Below are 22,124 nucleotides of genomic sequence, written 5' to 3'. Positions count from 1 at the left end.
GGGGTGGCGAGCGGCGGCCATCTTACGTGAGGGTTCAATCCCATCGGCGGGGGGGGTGGGGTCAGCTTCGGCGGCCATCTTACAGGAGGGATGAATCCCGGCGGGGGGGCGGGTGAAATTCGGCGGCCATCTTACGTGAGGGTTGGATTTCAGTGGGGGGGCTACCGAAGGCGCCGCTTCGTTGCCGTTATCCGGTGACGTCCCGCGCCATCGAGTGACCCCCCCCCTCTCTCTCCCTACGTAAGATGGCGGCGATGTTGTCTCGACTCTCTCGAGGACTTTCGACGGCGTTCCCACTTCACCAGCTCCAGACGTCGTCGCCGCCGCCGCCGTCGTCGTCGGTTACTGGCCACCAACTTATTTGACTCCATCTGTTGTTGTTGTTGTAATCACGGGCACTCCATCGTTGACATCGTCATCGGCACACGGTAAGGGCTCGTTAAATCCGTCGTCAGGTCGTGGTCCATCCACTGCTGGATGAAGCCCCCCCCCTCCCCTCTTCACAAGCCGTCACCTCTCGCGATTTGTAACGAGGCACCAATTTATACTGTGGAATTAGGATGCTACTTCAGAAGTGATGATGTAATAATTACTCGTCATGAAAGACGAAATGTTAAACTGATTGGCCTACACCACAGACACTGGACTAATTAGACCGGGACGTTCAACATTTAGTGTGGACATTCTCATAAACTCTACGTGGACACGAGTTATTTGATTGATAATCGAGGGCAAAGTTGTACTGCGATCAGTCATGTTCCAGGGTAAATCTATTTGCAGATGACACGGTACTGATTACTGCTGGTCGCTCTCCGGATGACGTGATTGCTAAGCTCCAGAGTGATTTAAACAAACTAGAACATCAGCTAGTTGCTCTTAAACTAGTCCTAAATCTCGATTTAAAGCTTTCGTGACTGCAGGGATTCATCTTCTTGGTTCTTTCGGTAAAGTCACGTAGAATGGAAATAATAAAATAATAACAATAAAATAATTCTCACGACGTTTCGGCCACAACGCAAGCAGCCGTCCTCAGGTGAAGACCAGGTCCTAAACCCTGCAAAACCAAGGTGGTATGCTTCTCACCAGGACTAAAGCGGGAAGTTATTTTCCCCCAATTACATTCCTTAAATAATGATCAAATAGAGCAAGTCAAGATCTATAAGTATCTTGGGGTCATCCTGGATTCAAAACTGAATTTTGAAGATCACATTGATTATATTGGGAAAAAGACAAAAATTAAAATTGGTTTTCTGTATCGACACAAGCACTGCTTGCCCCCTATGTTCTGTTTGGAAGCTACCATACTGCCTCTACCTGATTACTGTGACATCGTGTATAAATCAGCCCCAAGTACTGTTCTGAAGAAGCTTGACTCAATGTATCACTCCGCCTTAAGATTTGCATTGAACTGCCCATATAGGACTCACCACGGTGATCTCTACATTGGGTCAAACTTAACATCTCTTAATGTTCGACGGCTTGTGCATCAGATCTTATTTATTCATGATGTAATTACAAAAAAATCCGCAGATTACCTGCTGGATCTCCTCTCTGTTTCAAAGAACAAATTTGACCTAAGGTCTACGCTCATTTACCACCTTCATATTCCCTATTGCCGTACATATACTGGAGGAAGGGCCTTTGCTATTGATGCCCCAAGGGTCTGGTATGCTATCGCCAATAAAGCTGCCAGTGCTATTCAGTGGCCTAAAATAAAATGTTTCGCTCCGGATGATCGCTGCAAAGTATGATCTGTGTTTTGATTTAGTGTGCTGATCTTAAAGGTACATTGAAAAATTATGATACTCCAATTGATGCTCCTGCTGTTGTGGAGTGACTCATGCAGCCAGCTATGGCTGCAGGGTTTGGTGGTACATGTTGTTTATGTCATTTATTGTGAAAATTCCGTCAGTTCCTATGATCACTGTTAAATTGCTTTCATGGCTTTATTTTGGTGATTTCAAAAAGTGTATTGGTTTGGCCATGTTTGTTTTTTGTAGTACGGAGTAAGACTGATGGCCTTAATCTAAGTTGTCTTGTGGTTGTTGTTGTTGTTTGACTTGCATCCCACTGGGATTTTTGCACACAGCGTTGGTGTACGGTGTTTTTTCTGCAATATTTTGCTGTCTTTTCTTGGATTTTCTGTTTGCACTTAGTCACATATTCACTTTAAGATGTTTTCTTGTTCATGTTTTTGTTTTTTGTTGCGGTTGCACCCGATTCAAGAGCCGAATTGCTCACAGGGCTATACCTAATAAATTAACTTGAACTTGTGAACATGGAATTTCCACCACTTGGTATAATTTACGAGGCGAAGCGGTGGTGAGAGCACTGAGCCCCCCCGTCACCCGAGTTCGATTTCCAACCAAATGAGTGGCATTTGAATCGGTCCTAGACATTTCATTTATTTAATTTCATTTATTTGGTTCAGCCCTGTGAGCCATTCAGCTCTCCCCCCCCCATCGACCATCCATCGGTGGATTGACAAAGGGGGGGGGGGTCTTGCATTATTGAGGACATGCCGCGACTCGCCATGTGAACATGGAATGTCCACTTTATCCTTGGATTGGACGTACGCAGGGGTTTAGGTTAAATATTCCCCCAGCGTACAATACACACGTACAGTAACCATAGAGAAGGGCCTTTGGCCGAAACGTCGCCTATTACATATTTTACCACGGTGTTTATAGACGAATATGTGATGGTTTATTTTTAAATCCTTTATATTAAGTTCGCTTGCTTGCTTGCTTGCGTGCTTGCTTGCTTGCGTGCTTGCTTGCTTGCTTAGGACCGTGCAAATCTTTCGCTCGTTTTTTAACCCACTTCCCGTGATCCAATCGAGCTGACATTTTCCACACAGACTCGTTGTGCGAGACAATTAATGTTCGTGAAAATTTTCTTCTAAAATTTTACACTTTTTAGGCAAATTTTTTTTATTTTACATTTATTCAAATACAACTCATTCATGGCTTTGGCTGAACGTCACAGTGTAGGAGCCCAGAGCGTAACCCCTCCACAGGCCGTGGCGGATTAGCGCAGTTGGTAGCGCCCTCGCTTCCCATGCCAAAGGTCGCGGGATCGATCCCCCCGTCCTCCACAGGCGAATATATTTTTAAATCCTTTATATTAAGTTCGCTTGCTTGCTTAGGACCGTGCAAATCTTTCGCTCGTTTTTTAACCCACTTCCCGTGATCCAATCGAGCTGACATTTTCCACACAGACTCGTTGTGTGTGACAATTAATTTTCGTGAAATTTTTTTTCCAAAATTTAACACTGTTTAGGGAAAACAAATTAAATATTTAATTACCAATTGCTTAATACTGGCAGACAATCATCTGACCCATAGGTGAGAGCCATCTCAAGCCAGAGGACGAGAAGACTCTAGCCGCCACGCATATAAAGGATTTATAGTGAAAAACTTTGTTTTTACGGGTTTACTTGTTACTAATCTACGCACAATTCACGGCGGTAATTATATTTTTCACCGTATATGTAAATCACATTTACATTTCGATTTAAAGCTTTCGTGACTGCAGGGATTCATCTTCTTGGTTCTTTCGGTAAAGTCACGTAGAAGGGAAATAATAAAATAATAAAAATAAAACATAATAAAATCATTCTCACGACCACAACGCAAACAGCCGTCCTCGGGTGAAGAACAGGTCTGTCTGGAAAAGACAGCGTCTGTCTTTCCGACAGACCTGGTCTTCACCTGAGGACGGCTGCTTGCGTTGTGGCCGAAACGTCGTGAGAATTATTTTATTATGTTTTATTTTTATTATTTTATTATTTCCCTCTACGTGACTTTACCGAAAGAACCAAGAACACATTTACATTCTGAACAAGAAGAATAGGTTTTACCCCTTTCTGGAAATAAAACAGTTGTGTTAAGATGTTCAACCACCAAATATAAACCTTTTGCAAGGGATCAAGTACTGAATTAACCACACACGTACTTGTGGTGAACATTCAAACAAAAACAAGCTCTGGTAATATTTGGCATTGTCTTTAAAACTGATTGGTCCACACCAGAGACACTGTGAGGCTTTGTCTCACAAGTGTCAGACCTGAGAACTCCAAAAGGCGAATAGCACAGAGGATTTATAGCTCGGGGTGAGCAGCTACATAATGTTGCCTTTTATATTATACACTGTGTAACAAAAACATTTTTGTTCCTGGGTCGTGTTATTTTCAAATTGCTTATGCCTCAAAGGTACAGAAAGTGGCTATTATTCCCCACAAACTTTGCTTTTGTGACCAGGACTCAAAAGCAAAGTTAATAATCTACCTTCTTAGGTTTTTTCGGTAAAGTCACGTAGGTAAAACATCAAAATGAATGAAAATAAAATAAAATCAAAAATCACGACGTTTCGGAGGCAACACAAGTCTCCGTCATCAGGTGGGACCGTCACAGCCAGATTAGCTGCATCAAGTGAGGCAATGATTCAAGATGTAATCCCTTAAAAGCGAGTTGAGGGGGGGAGGAGAGGGAGGGGGGAGCTCATCAGACTATGGTAGCCAATGAATGGAACGTATCGGGAGGGAGGGGGGGCGAGGCCAAAAGGGTGGGCGACGGCGTGCAAGCGATTGTGCGCAAGCGGCTAATTACTGCACACGCCAACACAATGGAGCGATTATGCGCAAGCGGCCAACTGCCGCACACGCCAACACAATGGGCAGAGAGGGGGAGGGAAGCTCTAATACACATGATAGACAAAAGAACGAAAATGCCCATGTTAATACCAATGCTGGCTGAACAATGAAGAGAGTACTGTTAAAAAATAACTGGGGATGTTAACACTCGGTAAAGTAAAGTAAAATAGTGCCTGTCAGATAAGATGGTCCAAAAAATTGTAATTAAGTCTTTTTTGCGTGGTTGATAACATCTTTCCAATGATTACTAAGTTTGTACCCATCATCACGGTTGAAATTATGTCTGTGTTTGTATATTTGTATGGCTTCGTGTACAAACCTTTGATGGTAGCCGGGAGGTTTGCAGAGAACCTTGGTCTCGGAAAAGACAATTTCATGAGAGCCCACCGAGTTGTGCAATGATCGGCAACGGCAGAAGAATCAGTTCTGCCGTGTTTCAGATCTGACTTGTGCTCGCGGACACGATCAGAAACATGACGTTTCGTTTCTCCAATGTAGCAATCACCACAAATGCAACTCAATTTGTAGACTCCAGGATACTGTAAGTCAGGAACGACATCCTTCACAGATGGAATCAGATCACGGATTTTATGCACTGTACTGAATCGGACTTGGATCTTATGTTTGTTTAGAATTTTGGAGATCTTTTTGGTCACGCCAGCTATGTATGGTAACGTGATGGTTTTGGTCGGAGTTTCATGTGGCTGTTTCTGTGTGGTGGGAGAGACAGCTTGGCTGATAGTACGGTCAGAGTCAGCCAAGCTGTCTCTCCCACCACACAGAAACAGCCACATGAAACTCCGACCAAAACCATCACGTTACCATACATAGCTGGCGTGACCAAAAATATCTCCAAAATTCTAAACAAACATAAGATCCAAGTCCGATTCAGTACAGTGCATAAAATCCGTGATCTGATTCCATCTGTGAAGGATGTCGTTCCTGACTTACAGTATCCTGGAGTCTACAAATTGAGTTGCATTTGTGGTGATTGCTACATTGGAGAAACGAAACGTCATGTTTCTGATCGTGTCCGCGAGCACAAGTCAGATCTGAAACACGGCAGAACTGATTCTTCTGCCGTTGCCGATCATTGCTACAACTCGGTGGGCTCTCATGAAATTGTCTTTTCCGAGACCAAGGTTCTCTGCAAACCTCCCGGCTACCATCAAAGGTTTGTACACGAAGCCATACAAATATACAAACACAGACATAATTTCAACCGTGATGATGGGTACAAACTTAGTAATCATTGGAAAGATGTTATCAACCACGCAAAAAAGACTTAATTACAATTTTTTGGACCATCTTATCTGACAGGCACTATTTTACTTTACTTTACCGAGTGTTAACATCCCCAGTTATTTTTTAACAGTACTCTCTTCATTGTTCAGCCAGCATTGGTATTAACATGGGCATTTTCGTTCTTTTGTCTATCATGTGTATTAGAGCTTCCCTCCCCCTCTCTGCCCATTGTGTTGGCGTGTGCGGCAGTTGGCCGCTTGCGCATAATCGCTCCATTGTGTTGGCGTGTGCAGTAATTAGCCGCTTGCGCACAATCGCTTGCACGCCGTCGCCCACCCTTTTGGCCTCGCCCCCCCTCCCTCCCGATACGTTCCATTCATTGGCTACCATAGTCTGATGAGCTCCCCCCTCCCTCTCCTCCCCCCCTCAACTCGCTTTTAAGGGATTACATCTTGAATCATTGCCTCACTTGATGCAGCTAATCTGGCTGTGACGGTCCCACCTGATGACGGAGACTTGTGTTGCCTCCGAAACGTCGTGATTTTTGATTTTATTTTATTTTCATTCATTTTGATGTTTTACCTACGTGACTTTACCGAAAAAACCTAAGAAGATGATTCCTTGCAGTCACGAAAGCTTCAAATCTAGAGTTAATAATCCACCCTATTAATAACACTAACAAAAAAAAATTGTTCCTGGGTAGTAAGTGTTGTTTCCTAATTACTTATGCCTCAAAAGTAAAGAAAATGGCTATTCCCCACAAACTTTGCTTTTGTGACCAGGACAGTGATATTTTGAAATGTACCTATTTTCAATGAGAAAACGCGGTGTGGATTTGTGTCTTTCCCTCACATAAAGTCCTGGTCACAAAAGGAAAGTTTGTGGGGAATAATATAGATTTTCTCTATTTTTGAAGCGTAAGCAATTAGAAAATGACACTTACTACCCAGGAACAAACATTGTGTTACATAGTGTTATCAGAGCATGTTTGTATGTTTACCACAAGTACGTGTGTGTGGTTAACGCAGTGCATGATTCCGTTCAAAAGATTTCTATTTGGTGTTCGAACATCTTAACACCTGCCGTTTTATTGCCAGAAAGGGGTAAACACCTACTTTCGTGACTGCAGGGATTTATATTCTTGGTTCTTTTGGTAAAGTCACGTAGAAGGGAAGGGAAATAATAAAATAAAAAATATATAAAACAATAAAAATTATCACGACGTTTCGACTGCAGCACAAGTAATCATCATCAAGTGTGAAATCCACAGCAATATGTTTTTTTTAATTTACCTTCTATGTGACTTAACCGAAAGAACCAAGAATACCTACTCTGATTGTTCATACTTTGATACTGGCAACAACAAAAAATATCCCATCGCATTTAAATTAACATTGCAAGGAATGGTGACATGACGTCATTGCATATTTCGCCGCCAATGACGTCATGGGATCTTTGACCACCAGGCTCAGTAACAAACAAAAAAAATCTCGCGCCTGTTTGGCCGGCCAATGACGTCGCTCGCCATTGGTCGCCGAGCAAGCGGCGCTCTGATTGGTCCGGGTGGGGCTGGGGGGGGCGTGGGGTCACAGCATGCGGGAGCAGCTGCATAAAAGGTAGCGGAGCGGACGGTCGAGTTTTTCATGTTACTCCCAAACTCTCTTGCACTAAACGTGCACGGTTAGAGCCAAACGTTTGTAACGAAGTGTGTGCGACACGTGCCAGGGTTGGGATAGATGCGTGCGGTGTTGCTTGTCGCTGGGGGGGGGGGGAGGCGTTGAAATACATGGAGGTGGTTTATTGAGGGGGGCCTCTGTCGGGGCCTGGGTTGTCGGGCTCTGGAAATGAATTCTTCAAAGGGCTCCGCAAACGCCGATTTTTTTTAAGTGTTCCTCCCTTTGTGATTGTGTAATGTGACGCGGCACGAAGCGGTCGCATTGTCGCGGGCGTTGCAGTCCTTACAACTAGAGACTCGCCGTCGTAATTGTGACCCAAAAGCCGCGACCATCATTACACATCACCACCATCGTTAACACCGTTATATAATAATTATCGTTATTTCCGTTACTATTATGATCATTACATTACCTTCGTGTTCGTCACCACCACCACCGTCGTCATCGGCATGATCAGTCGTAGTCACCACGATTGTTATCAGGTCATGTCCTTAACCACGTTCAGCACCATTACCATAATTACCAAGAACGCCACCATTATCGTCGTCAGTACTATTATCCTTGACGACGTCACCGTTATCGCAATTTTATTCCTCACGATTATCAACGAAACGCCTCTCAAAAGTCGTCCCCTGCACCTCCGATTAGCACGGTTGGCTGCGTACGGTGCGAAAGAAGTTCGCACCATCTTCATCATCATATTCAAGTCGCCATCACCAGCATCATCAGACGCAGATCTATCATTTATCACCGTCATCTCCAGCGTAATTGTCACTAGGGTCGGTAAATGAGAAGCTTGCAGTGTTCAAAGGGTTGTGTTTTTATTTCTTTTACTTGAGGAGCGTTCGTCGCCCAATGGAGTATGGAATTCACTCGGACGGATGCGTGATAAATAAACAAGTTGCGTCTGATTAGGGAATGTACTGGGATGCCGACAAAATAATGTGACCTTACCAGAACTCAATGGAATATAAACAATGTATACATGTGATGTGTGACTTGGCCTCGCCCCGATTACACAATTGCTACTACGTTATATTTTTGGTTATTTCGGTAAAGTCACGTCGAAGGGAAACAATAAAATAAAAATAAACAATAAAATTCTCACGACGTTTCGACTGCAACACAAGCAATCATCAGGATAATCATCAGGATGATGATTGCTGTGTTTTTCATAACCTGATGATGATTTCTTGTGTTGCAGTCGAAATGTCATGAGAATTTTATTTTTTATATTTTTATTATTTATTGTTTCCCTTATACGTGACTTTACCGAAAGAACCAAGAATATGAATCCCTGCAGTCATGAAAGCTTTAAATCAAAATGCTACTACGTTAGAGTTTACATGAATCAGAATTTGTATATATACTCGGAGTAACCTGCTGATCTTTAGAGCTATTTTTCACTGATGTCCAGTCGTTTTCACAGATGTGAATCGTGCCTTAATGGTCAGTCTCCATGCCTAAAACAGTTGTTTTAGACTGCTGTGGCGCTCAGGTGTGAGAAGTGCAGATACATTCAAATGGCTGCAGTGATTTACTTTTCCATATCTATACTGACCGCCTTTATCCCACACTGACCAGCGTGGTGAATTAATTGGTCAAGTAACCCTCAGCCAACATGGCACCGGGAGGATCGCATTCAGCAGTGGAATGACAAGAGGCCTGTAATGTACATGTATATGAGAGACATTTATATTTGTTGTGTTTAATGACGGACGTAACCTGCGATAAATTCGGGTTCTCAAGTTTAATAAGTTAAATGACAAGTTTAATAAGTTCTCAAGTTGGGTGGCAGGGAGGCGCAGCATCAACACTTGTGCCTCAGCAAGCAGGACCTGGGTTCGATTTCTAACTCGGGAACCTTTCTGTGGGAAGAGTGTATGATCTCAAGAGTGTGCGTGCAAGTGATTGTGTGCGTTTGTTGCCACCCCACCCCTTGTGTGCTGTGCCGGCCTTCATAGGTGCTTGCTAACAGCACTTGCTCCAAAAGACTGTTAAGGCTATTTGGGGGATCTTTGTATTTGTGTCAGCGAGTGGAGTTTGTATGTCCTCCTCCTGTTCTGCATGCATTTCCGCAGGGTTCTCTGGTTTCCACCCATTGCTAAAAATATATGGTGTAATCGGTGTTGGCTTTATACCCTTGGTAAATAAGTAATTTTTTTTATAAGTTGAAAATGCTTGCACAAGCATTGGTGGCTATTCCTTGTGGCTCTGAGGATGTAATAATTGTTTGTGTCATTGCCACGTGATGAGCAGGGCATGGGAGGTGTGCCAAGCAGTATGGATGAGGCAATTGAAAATAACTTCAGAAGTATGTGACATTGTCTTCCTCGGGTCATTATTTAATGCTCTCTGTGAGAGTTTCAATTGGTAGTGTAATCCTCTCGTGATCATGTGATGCTTTATTAGAAGATTTAGCATTTAAATGATATGGAAGAGCAAACATTTATTTGCCTTCAGAGAAATGAGACATTCAACAACACAGCCAGTGATGAGGCTATATATATTACATAAGGCATATATGTCTAAGGTCACGGGACCTTAGCTATGATGGGTAATTCACATTGCCATAACAACGCGCTATGGCAGCAGTTGCTAAGGAACATGCCTTCAGAGATCACCGACTTAGTCTTATTGTTCGTATTGTTACAGCACATCACCGATGGCGCAGTTGGAATGTATTTGTTATTTCACTTATTTGATGTCACGATATTTGTTATTTTGTTTAACCCCAGATCATACTTGTAAACAAGATCACGGTTCATACTTATCTTAATGGGTTTTACCAAGTAGGTTTTCGATGTGTTTGCAGTTTCTACTACGTATAGTTCAGCACGACGTCCAGCATTAAGCTGCTTGTGCTGGGAGCATCTTTGGGAACCGAATTCGGTTCAGACCTCACTATGTTTGGTCTTTGAGATAACCCAGGTAAGCCTTGCCGAACTAAAGGCAGTTACTAAAGAAGTTAACAGCATGTGCAGTGGATTATACCAAGCAACACACGGTGCAACCCGAAAACACATCGGACAGCTATGCATTGTTTCTCCCTCCTGGTGAAATTTAATCTGGTTGGATGGTCAGATTTATGAAAAAAACTTAAAAATGGACAGACTCACTGTTGCCGTACAAAGGAAGAAATTCTGCCCCAGTTGTGTGGCGACATTGACTGGGGACGACCCACTGTCACTCTCTTTGCAGGCATCGTCGTTAATTAACGAACCAGCGAACCGAACCGCGACGTTGCAGCGATGGCGTGCGCCGTGGCAGAGCCGGACCCGCGCGGGGACTTCCCGGCGTGGCTGGCGACGCGCGGCATGAAGCCCACGTTCGCCGACGCCATGGAGCGCGAGCTGGGCATCAGCGACTACGAGGAGCTGCTGGCGTGCGCCGAGGACGCGCAGGTGACGGCCGAGCTGCTGGGCGCCGCCCGCGACCGCCTGCCCTTCGCCTTCTATGCCGTGCTGCGCCGTCTCGTGCGCGCGTTGGCGCCACGGCAGCGACAGCGGTGGTGGTGGCGCCAGCGCCGACGAGGCCGCCGCCGCAGCCGGGGGCCGCTGTCCGGAGACGGCGAAGACGATGGCGACGGGAAGGAGGAGCGAGCGAGGGACGATGACGGTGGTGATGAGGAGGAGGAGGATGATGAGGAGTTGGGAGGGTGCGCCCCCCGTTGCGAAGGAGTCCTGGCGAGTCGCGCCGTCCTTGACGCCATCGTGGCCACGCTGAGCTCCCTGAGCCGCGAGCTGCTGCAGTCGGCGCAGAGATTCCGCTGCCTGGACTCACTGGTGCACGGAGACAGTGCCGTGGGGCCGAGCGAGGGGGGAGGCAGCCCCTACCTCAACACCACCACCATGTCGGAGGAAGGTGGGATGCTTTACACGACAGACTGATAGAGCGACACACTGCTCTCTGCTCATGGTACCGTAGGCGCCACGGTGGCGAGATGTTAACTGCCTTTCCTGGTATGGAGGAGGTCGTGGGTTCAATCCTGACCGTTGTATGTTTTGAGTTTGCATGTTTCTTACCCCTTGGTCGTGGTGATTTTTCTCAATTTTCTATCCACATTTAGAATCAACATAGTTTGGAGTATTTGTCTGCTATACATTTCTACGTGATAACCCACTTCGTTGAGCTATCATTTGTGGCCAGGTCGCTTCTGAAAAAGAGCTCAGTGGGCCTTACCTGGTAAAATAAAGAAAATAGTTTAAAGTAGTTACAGTATAATTGCACATTGGTCTCTGGGTGGGTCTCTCAGCAACAGACTGACACACTGGTCTGATGCAATTATTAGACAACAGTGGCAGACTTTATAACACTGGATTGGCAGAATAGTGTTTGTTGGGTCTCTAGCCACTAATATACTGACAAACCAGATTCTATTAACAGTAGCCTTATAGTCCGGTGTCTTGGGTGGGCTCTTTATCCAATAATAGACCGATAGGACCGATCTCTAACTTGTGAAATTTCCCAGGCAAGGCTGACGTTTGCTTCTCTCGGTGTCCGTTTTGAACGCGCCCGTAGTGGAGGTGGCCGAGTCGTTTGAGGCGGAGGCGTTCCACCACGAGGAGTCGGTGAAGATGTCGGAGAATGAGGCCGGTGGGCGGCACATGGGGCAGGAGTGGGGTGAGGGGATGGCGCCAGCCGTGGAGGAGTGTGGGGAAGGTGAGTGAGGCGGGGTGACTGCGGTACCGACCCACATGATGTACGTGTGGGTCGGTACAACCGAGCCGCACCAGGGCCGTGCCCGAGTAAAGCCCGGCACGGGTCGAGAGGTGCCAGTGTTGTTTTTCACCCGCGGAAGCCGTGCTTTCTGGTGTCGCACAATGAACGAGTCGAGACGCGCGTAGATGACGCGGTGACGCAGCGTCCTCGCCACGTGCCGACCGACGTCGGTGCCCATTGAACTCATCGTAAGCGTCCATTACGCTGACCGCGCGCCGTCGTCGCTCCGCTCGCGTTGCCGCAGACTTGGCGGACGACGCTCGGGAGGGCGTGGTCGCCATGGAGACGCATGGCGTGCCGGGCACAGGCGGGCGATGTTGCAGCAGCAGCAGCGGCGGTGGTAGCAGCCACTGGGAAAAGGCAACGACTGTGAAGACGGAGAAATTCTACAACGGTGAGCACCGGGAGGAAGACGCAATGCAAAACGACACCAACGGCTCTCGCCTTGTAGATTAGTATCCAGGCACCGTTGAGACCTTAGGTTTGAATCCAGGTTGCAGCCCCTGTGATAAAACTGGCTTCTCAAGAGTCGTGATTTCATAGCCTTGGCACGGCCACCGCTTAATTTGCCTACATGCCAGTCGTGAGAAACTTGTATCAGTTCGACTATCATGTGTTGAACTTACTCTTACCTCCATCCTGTGTGGACCCGATATCGCTTGAAGGGATCTCGGAGGTAGCTCTGTAATATCCGCTTCAGTGGGCTGTTCTCCAACGCAGTGGGCTGCGCTGCTCTTTCAGGAGATCCGAACGGATTCTTCATCTCGTGTTGAGATGCCGATGGTACAATCTGGATATATTTTGGGAAAGAGACAAATATACAAAAGTTTATACTTCTCAAACGAAACTTGTAACTCAATTTGGACAGTCCGGAACACAGCCCAGGTGCTTAACTACAGGATTGGAGATGCTTGTTCTTTGGGGTTATATAAATATGCGACATTTTAAATGCATGAACATGTGCTGGCCAATGTTGAATCTTTAAAGCACAGATGTAAAGACTCAATGCTAGTAGCTATTATATTGTACGTACATATCTGCACTGTGTGTCCTGGGATGTCTGTTATGAGTTTGAATATTCGTCTAAGCAGAAAGTTACTTTCAATTAACTTTCAAGAGCATGACCAGACCTTGTTGTTAGAACATCTGAGGGTTTTCTCTGGGTGCTCTCCTGTCTTGTGAGTTAGCAAAACGTGGCAATGCAGGTCCCTGCTTTATTATACTCTTTGGGTCTTTCGGTAAAGCCACGTAGATGGAAAAATAATGAAGAAATCACAGCTTATTTTGTCACCTGAAGACGATTGCTCGTGTTGCGATCGAAACGTCGTGATTTTTTATTATTTTTCTACCTACGTGACTTTACCGAAAGACCCAAAGAGTATGAATTCCTACAGTCCAGAAAGCTTTAAGTCAAGATTTGACCCTGCTTTAATAATATATATTTTAGACTTAGTGACACTTTTTCCTGGGTAGATGAGTGACATTGTTGTGAATATCAAATTAAGATCAATTCAATCTGCTCATCGACCATTGTTAAAGCAGTGGTTGATGAAATGCACTTTGAACCGAGGGATCTGAGGTCAATTTAAATCTGTGCGTGGTGGTCACCCAACCATGCTCTATCCAGGTTAAAAGCCTGCTTAACTTCGGTGATGTGACGAGATTGAGTGCATTACGGCTCATTTGTTCTTGGGCTTAAGAACATCAACTCCGCTCTTGGTCCTGGTGTTGTCGCGCTGCAAGGGCATTACGTGTGTTCATCTCTTAATTCCCAATTCCTTTCGCTTTCCGCCCGAAGAAAGCGACCGGCAGCGTCGCAACTCCCTCCGCGGCAGCCCCAGACCGAGCCGCCACTCCTCTCATGGCCCCACGCCACCTCCGCCGCCGCAGCCTCCGCAGCAGCAGCCACCGCAGCAGCCTCCGCAGCAGCCACCGCAGCAGCCACCGCCACCGCCAGTACCACCGCTCACCACCGACTGGCATCACCACCACCACCACCCGGCCTCGGCCGAGCCATCCCGACTGCTCGCGAGGAGCGGCGAGGGTCCGTACGGGCACGTGCATCACCACCACCATCACGAGCACGCGGCAGCGACGGCGGCAGCGGCGTCGTACCACCCCCTCGGCCCGGGCGAGGACACGGGGGCGATCCACGGCGCCGGCGATGCCCCGCCGCCCGGCACGGAGCTGGTGCAGACAGGTGACGGGCGGTTTATCCGCGCCGCACAGGGGGTCGGAGGCCACCGCCACCGCCCCCCCCTCCTCCACGCTTGTGCCGACTGCGGCAGGGGCTTTGCGCAGACGTCGGACCTGCGGCGTCACGCGCGCACGCATACGGGCGAGAGGCCCTTCGCTTGCGCGCCCTGCGGCGTGCGCTTCTCGCAGTCGGGCAGCCTGGCGCGGCATCGGCGCTCGCTGGCGCACGCGCTGGGTCGGGTCACCGCCACCGCTCCCGTGCAGCCATGGGTGGCGCTGTTCTGACCGTGGCGGAGCGGTTGCAGCTTGGTTGTTGTGGACGCGCCGGTCGGTGGTGTTCCTGTCACGGTGATGATGATGATACCAACGACGATAATTGGTACATTTGGTATTGGGGCCATTCTTAGAGCACCAGGCTGTCATGAAGACGCCACGATTCCCCCGGCCGCGTGCCTGCGTGCACGTTCGATCAGGAAGTGATGCTGTGTGAAGTCACGTCGCAGGAAACGATGTCACAGGCAGTGGTCTTTATTACCTCTCTTCTGATGTGTTACTGAACAAGGCCATGTTAAGCCGAGCCAGGTCCGAAATGTTTGAGTGTTACAGTGATGCAAAGAGACACAATGTGAATTTGTGCAAAGTGTCGCCTGTTTGTGCCGACGATCCACTCATTAGTGCCCGAAGCCTCGCACCATCGCACCTACTGAAACGATGGATGATGACAAGCAGGTGCCACTTCCCGTGATGTCACTTCGAGTGATAATGCACTTCCAGATGGAGTGAGCCCAGTGTCAGGCCGGGGTGGCGGCATAATCTCTTAAGTGTGTGACATGGTACCCATCTCCGATCGGCACGTGGACAAGCGCCGCGTCGTTCTTTCCTTGTTGTGAAGACGCGGCGTGTGAGCCCCGCTCCGGCTCCCGGTTTTGGCGATGTTTTGCGCGAGGTTTCGATTTTCTGGTGCTTGTCGCGTTAGTTACAGAAAAAGGATGCATTCTAAATGTAACCGTGGACACGGGATCTCGAAAGCACCGCCGTTGGAAATGCCGCAAACAGCCAACATGCGAACCATGCGACGGGCGGTGTTAAGCGCACTGTTGACTGGGTGTTCACTTGTTAAGAAAAAAAGGCTCTCTCCTCCCCCTCTCTCTGCCCCCCCCTTCCCGACCACCGCAGGTGACAAACGCGGTAATGTCGGTGGCATCGGCGGCGTCAGCAGCGTCTTCACGAGGAACTGTTTCCCGGACGAGGCGTACGCCTTCCACCCCATAAACGTGGTCGGCTTCTGCACCGAGGCGACGCTGCTGCCACCCAAGCCGTCCATCTACAGCCTCGGCTGCGGCCAGATGGACGGTGCCGCCCCGCCCCCGTCGTCGTCGGGGCTCAACGGCGGCGCTTGCCAGCCGTTGCCAAAAGCGCCGCCGCGCCGGCAGGACGGGCTGGGCGGCGCTCAGGATCCGGGATCGGTGACGCAGCCCCCGCCGGCGGCGGGAGGTCCGGCGGCGGCACGCACGTCGTTCGTGTGCGTGGAGTGCGGGCGGTGCTTCGCGAGCGCCACGCTTCGTCGCGTGCACCAGCGGCGCGAGCACAGCGCCGAGCGACCTTTCCACTGCGACATGTGCGGCAAGCGCTACACGCAGGCGTGGCTGCTGGCGCGTCACGCGCGCTCCCACACGGGCGAGCGGCCCTTCGCCTGCGCCGACTGCGGGCGCCGCTTCTCGCAGGCGTGGATCCTAGAGCGGCACAAGCGTACGGTGCGGCACCACCGGCACAGCGGCGGCGGCGGCGTTGGCGGCGGCAGCGGAGTGTCGGTGGAGCCAGTGCCGCCGGGGCTGCAGCTCACGTGACGGTGACGCCGGCGCCCGATCGAGCCGGCCGCTTTAAACGGAGAGAAGTTCGGGAATCGTCTCCGTACTTGAGGGATGGAGTGGGGGAGGGTTGAGTGGAGAAACGACAAGAGATGTGTGGGCGGACTGACGGACCGACAGACAGACTGATGGAGGAGCATATGAGCACATAGGCAGAATGATGAACAGCCAAATGGATGGGTAGGTGAAAGGATGGCAGGACAAATACATGGGTAGAAAGATGAACAGGCAGATGGTGGAATGGAGGGACAGACACCGCTGACGAACAGATGGACATATGCATGGGCAGACAAATAGACTGACAGACAGACTACAAAGTGGATAGACAGGTACAGAGATGGACAGGAGAAATATAAGCAGACAGATGGATATACAGATTGTGCAAAGGAAAGATAAAGACGCCTGGTTGCATGTGGACTGACGCGGATAAATAAGTTAATGGCCAGACAGGCAGATGGGCAGGCGGGTGGGTAGGTGAAGAGATGATTGCACAGATACACGGGCGGATGGAACTATGGACAGACGAACAGACAGCGCGTAGGAGAACTAAACCGACGGACGGCGAGCCTCGCACCGTTGACCTCGTGGTCAATGCGGCGGGCTTGACGCCAGTGTGTGGAGATGAGAAGGGTAGACGCGACACGATGGGATGGGGTGGTAAGGAGTGCTGCTCTGCTTGGTAACACGTGTCCGTGTGTATTTGAGTCTTCACATGTGTTGGGGGGAGCGGTGGAGCAGTGGTTAGCGCGCCACGCTATGAAACCAGGCCACCTAAGTTCGATTCCCGGCCTTGGCTAACATCAGTAGGGAGTGACATCTGAACCGGTTCTGAGCCTCTCGTAGGCTGACTCGGCCTTGAGTTCGTACCTGGTATAGTGGGTAAACATCTGCATGGGGGAGACAAAGGTGGCTAGGCAAAGAACTGGCCACACCCACTGAATTTCGTGTTTGGCCTTAATAAGTGCTTGCTAACAACACTTGCCCTAACAGTCTATGTACAGTCTATGGAGGTGGAGATTGTCTGTTTTATGGGTGTGCATAATTTTTCGTGTAACTATTTGTCTGCATTGCGCGTTTGTATGTATGCTTGTCAATGTGTGTATGTACGGGTGTGTGTGTGTATGTGGGGAGCGGTAGTGTAGTAGTTTGCGCACTGCGCTATGAACCCGTTAAATTCCCACTCATAACCAATAACAAGTGGAAAATATTTGAACTAGTCGTGGGCCTCCCCTAGGTCGACTCAACGTTGCAATGAGTACCGAGCGTGACCTCGAGTTAACATCAAAGTCGTGTGGTCGTGGTTGAAAAGTGATGGTCCCAAAAACATTTACAAGGCTTTTATCGGAGCTTAAACGTCGACGTTTGTTAAGATAGGTTTTTTTTGTTCGTTCGTTTCTCAATCCTCTTGTCCTGGTAAGGGTTGTGGCAGCATGATGAGTCGGGCGACAGGGAAAACCTTCAACTTGACAGCTTCCCTCAGGTGTCCACCAGCGAGTCCTAGGGTTGCCGCAATGGCAGGCCACAGCTTTTCGCAACTACATCCACAATCGAGGTCCTGAACATCGTCCACTCGGATTCACTGTCGACGACTACCCCTGGAGTGCAGGATAAGTTCAAACTTGGCGAGAGATTTAGCGAAGCGCATCTCACTTTGCCGGTGACCTCGTGACATCACAGCTGGGTCAGGGGTCGTCGAACGCAGATATTTTTATTTAACCCCTTTTGTGTTCCGAGACGACGGCAAGTTGCAAGGTGGGTCTCGTTCACCACTGAATCTCGGCACGCATAAGCTATCCGAGTGAAATTTATTTTGAGAAGTGTAGCGCCACTGTTTTTAAATACCACAGCAGAGAACTGTAGTGACACGACCACACTCTGCGATAGCTGGTGCCAAACTGTGGCACGCCTTCTGGTAGTCAAGTTACCAGTCAAGTTACTTTTACTTCTGGTTCCGTTCCGATGACGTACATCATCAAAACGTTATCGGAATAAAAACCGATGATGTACATGTACATCAGCGGAACGGGAGAGAGTTAAGGTATCCGGAACGCCTGGCTGTTGGACCTCGATGGGATTGGTTGCAGCTAACTCCAGGTTGCTATGGGGTATGTGGTGGCCCATCCCGGTGCGAGCTCAGAGCCAGCCCGGTTCCAAATGTGCCATGGAAACGCGGCGACTGTCTCACCCCGAGCCACGCCTGTCGTGGTACGTAATCGTTTTTCAAGCGCCTGGAGCTCATCGTGAGAGAGTCCTCAATCTCTGGAGCTATGGGACAGACACTGGGTGAGAGTTTCGTGCAAGTTGGTAGCGGTTAAGTTTATACGTATGGGCTTTTGAGCGCTATATTATCCCCCCCCTTTTTGTGTGTGGGTTTTCTAGGAACACTCCATGTTTTTTTTTAGTTTTCCTCATCGCGATGCAAATTGCACGCAAAGCAGTTTGCCGAGCATCCAAATGCAAGACCCTCCTGCTAAATAAATAGCAAAGACTTAGGCTGCTGGTTTAATCAATTAAATGTGTTCATATTCTTTGGGTTTTTCGGTAAAGTCACGTAGATAGGTTGAAATTAATAAAAAAAAAATGAACAAAAACCACGACGTTTCGATCACAACACAAGCGATCGTCATCAGGAGGAAAACATAGGGGGAAAGCTACTGAGGCAGACTTGGCAGCTTTCCTCCTGATGACGATCGATCTACGTGATTTTACCAAAAGACTCAAAAGAATATGAATTCCTGCAGTCACGAAAGATTTCAGTCAACATTTAAATGTGTTTATTAGCGAGGGTTTGTCTAATCAGCGGCGTGACTGCTGTGGCATGTGTTCGAAGTGGGCAGGTTCCGCCTATTGGGATTTGTGTTACTGATGGTCGTGGTCATTGCTGTCGACGTATACAGATCTCGTAAGAAATTCATGAGGAATGCGATACCGGTAAGCGTTGCAGTGTTTAACAAGCAAATATGTTATGATGCCAGCGTGGGAGCAGTGTTGATTTTAGGATACGATGAACATGGAACACCATGAGGGTGGGGGGCGGGCACCTTATATGTCCACTCCTCCACTCAGTGAAAAAAATATATGAATTGGATGATACTAAGAGCAGTCCTTGGAGGTCAAATGCAAATTGCTGTGGGATCTGGCAGAAGGAACAGAAGTGATGGTGGCATCAACGGCATTGGCTGAGTGCCTTCCAAGCCACCCTGAGGAGTTGCCTCTGAATGGGGGGCACACAGGCGGGGCACAGCCCCCCCCTTCCCTCGCATCCCAGGAGAATCGCCAAGGCGTTGGAAGGGGTTGGGAGATTGGTGGCGGCGGCAGCAGCGGCAATCAGGACGGGTTTTGTCCGAGTACTACTGCATCGTTTTTTAGGCTTTTACTCTTTCCAATTGTAAGCGCTAAAATTCATAAAGAAGAATTTTATGATTTTTTCTTGTGTAATTTATTACCGTTGCGTTGCCGTTTGGGGATTCGCGAGCTAAATTATCGCGAGCGGGGCGCGGCGCGTGCGAGTGTGCGCCGTGATTTGTATGGGAGCGTTTCTCCCTCCGCCGGTTCGAGTCTCGAGTGTTCCAAGGTCGTGGGGTCAATATCTGCGGCGGTTGTGGGCGTTCCCGTGATCCAAGCGTTCAGCCCACAGTTGTAAAGGTCGCGAGTTCAAATAACGATGGAGAGGTGAAATTGACCCGTCATTATTGTCATCACTACTTCGATATTGATAATAAAAAAAAAACATTGAGCAGCGGTGGCTTTTATGTGAGGAATGGAGAGTAACTTTCAGACTGGGTTACCCACGATAGAAATGTGTAATTTCAGCCACCGACTCCTGACTGTTGATGCAGATGAGAACCATCCTACGTTGAGTTTTGGAGGATCTTGGTTTGTCGTATGCGAAATGAAATTGTCGCATACATTTATTAAATTCTTACGAAAAAATGTCAAACAAGCATTGATAAAAAAAACTCAAGACAGCAAAAACAAGCAACTGCGTTGCTATTGGTGCACAAACGCACATTTATTTTAAATAAAAAAAAGCTGTCCCGTGTTTGCCATGGTTACTGCCTCAACTAGAAAACGTTTCAACCACCCACATAAAAAAGAAGAGGCACTGCCCAACATGTCCGTCTTATGTTTTTTTAACTTTGAAGGCAGCGTTAAATGATGAACATAGTGAGTTTATTTTTAAAATAGATTGCGGCAAGATTTAACGGGCAGTGGTGGGGTTCATGACTCATTGCGAGGAGGAATTAAATTGAACGTGTGGTGCATTGGATAGACAAGAAAAAAAAGTTTGTTTGACCCAGAACTATTTCTTGTGCTCAAGTCTCATGGCCGTGGCATGTGACTTGATGACGCCCCTACTGAATCACAAGATTTCTCGAGTATAGAAAGTTGAGAGGTGCCCGGGTTAAAATGAAAGAGACGCTTACATTTAGAGTGCATCCTACTGCTTTGTTGTTTGGCGTGTGGACTTACAATGACTGCGATGCCACGGGTTCGTTTGTTTTATAGTAAACACATCGCCATGCGTTTGGTTAATGTGCGTTTTCCATTGGTTGATAACTGTTCCTCATCAGTATCTATAGAGTTACGTGTAAAATGCCGCAGGTTGCGTTTTGGCTTAAGTCATTTTAAGATAAGTAATCAAAAAGTTTTCCGCATTATCGCTAGAAGCAAAATGTTTTATTATAATGTCTGGATAAGTTACTCCTGTTTGTAAGCGAGCGCATTTTAGAACTCGGTCATGTGATTATCATTTTATTTTATTTTTCTCTTTCAAAGCAAGCGGACGACGCGTGCTCGCAGTCATGCAAGCTGCCTTCTTGGTGGCTGTTCTGTCTTCAAGTTATTTCTAATCGGCCTGCTTTATAAGTTATAATAAATATGTTACAAACACGATTTCTCGTCGCCGCGCCCTCCTGTTTTCCGCAGTGTGGATTTTGGAGATTTATTTTTGTTGACCGAAAAAACAGCAACATGGGCGATGCTTCCTCCCGGCATTTATCTTATACAGACTTGTATGTGCCGCCTTAGTCAAAAGGCACTTTACAACAATTATAAAATCGTACATAAGATGATAGCGGTTCAGTTAAATGAGTGGGGTTATTAAAAGGGGTGGTGTAGTTGTGACGGGAGAACAGGTAGGGGAGTGGTTAAGGAGGGGTTGGGGTAGTGATAAGCAGAGGTGTGGACTCGAGTCATGTGACTTGGACTCGAGTCAGACTCGAGTCATGAATTTGATGACTTGCGACTCGACTTGGACTTGCATAACAATGACTTTGTCCCACCTATGAGGTGTGGACTCGAGTCATGTGACTTGGACTCGAGTCAGACTCGAGTCATGAATTTGATGACTTGCGACTCGACTTGGACTTGCATAACAATGACTTTGTCCCACCTATGGTGATAAGGATTGGGGTAGGGGTATTGATAAGGGTAGTGATGAAAGTAGGGGTAGTGATAGGGGTTGCGGTAGGGGTATTGATAAGGGTAGTGATGAAAGTAGGGGTAGTGATAAGGGGTTGGCCTGGTCGTAGCTCGGTGCCAGGGGTAGAAAGTAGCAGGATTGGCTCGGGAGGTGTTTCAAGTGAAAAACACAAGCTGCAGGTTGCTTTCGCGAAGACGATTCGCTTTTGTGTGCCACAGGGGGCAGGAGGGAGTTGGCTCCAGTGAAAGGGAGCGAGAAGGGGGGAGAAGGAACCAGAGAGAGCGAGACTTGGGCGACGGCGCCATCAAGAAGCGTGTCCCATTGGACATTATGGCGCG

General features: G+C 48.0%; 1 protein-coding gene across 2 annotated transcripts; it reads left to right on the top strand.

Annotated features, from left to right (window-relative positions):
• The first annotated feature begins 160 nt into the window (after positions 1-160).
• On the top strand, positions 161-21,257 carry LOC144947612 (uncharacterized). Of its 2 annotated transcripts, none has more exons than XM_078876819.1 (6): positions 161-428; positions 10,777-11,439; positions 12,097-12,237; positions 12,542-12,691; positions 14,096-14,497; positions 15,670-21,257. In XM_078876819.1, the coding sequence occupies exons 2-6, from the start codon at positions 10,827-10,829 to the stop codon at positions 16,338-16,340; spliced, it is 1,977 nt and encodes a 658-aa protein (XP_078732945.1). In that variant the 5' UTR covers positions 161-428; positions 10,777-10,826; the 3' UTR covers positions 16,341-21,257. The 2 variants fall into 2 exon arrangements, with proteins under 2 accessions (XP_078732945.1, XP_078732946.1); XM_078876820.1 differs by lacking the exon at positions 161-428 and adding an exon at positions 7,496-7,515.
• Positions 21,258-22,124: the final 867 nt, after the last annotated feature.

Source organism: Lampetra fluviatilis, chromosome 46 (assembly GCF_964198595.1).
Source record: "Lampetra fluviatilis chromosome 46, kcLamFluv1.1, whole genome shotgun sequence".
Lineage (NCBI taxonomy): Eukaryota > Metazoa > Chordata > Hyperoartia > Petromyzontiformes > Petromyzontidae > Lampetra > Lampetra fluviatilis.
The sequence above is the reverse complement of the archived record's forward strand: the minus strand, read 5'-3'. Positions and strand labels throughout refer to the sequence as shown.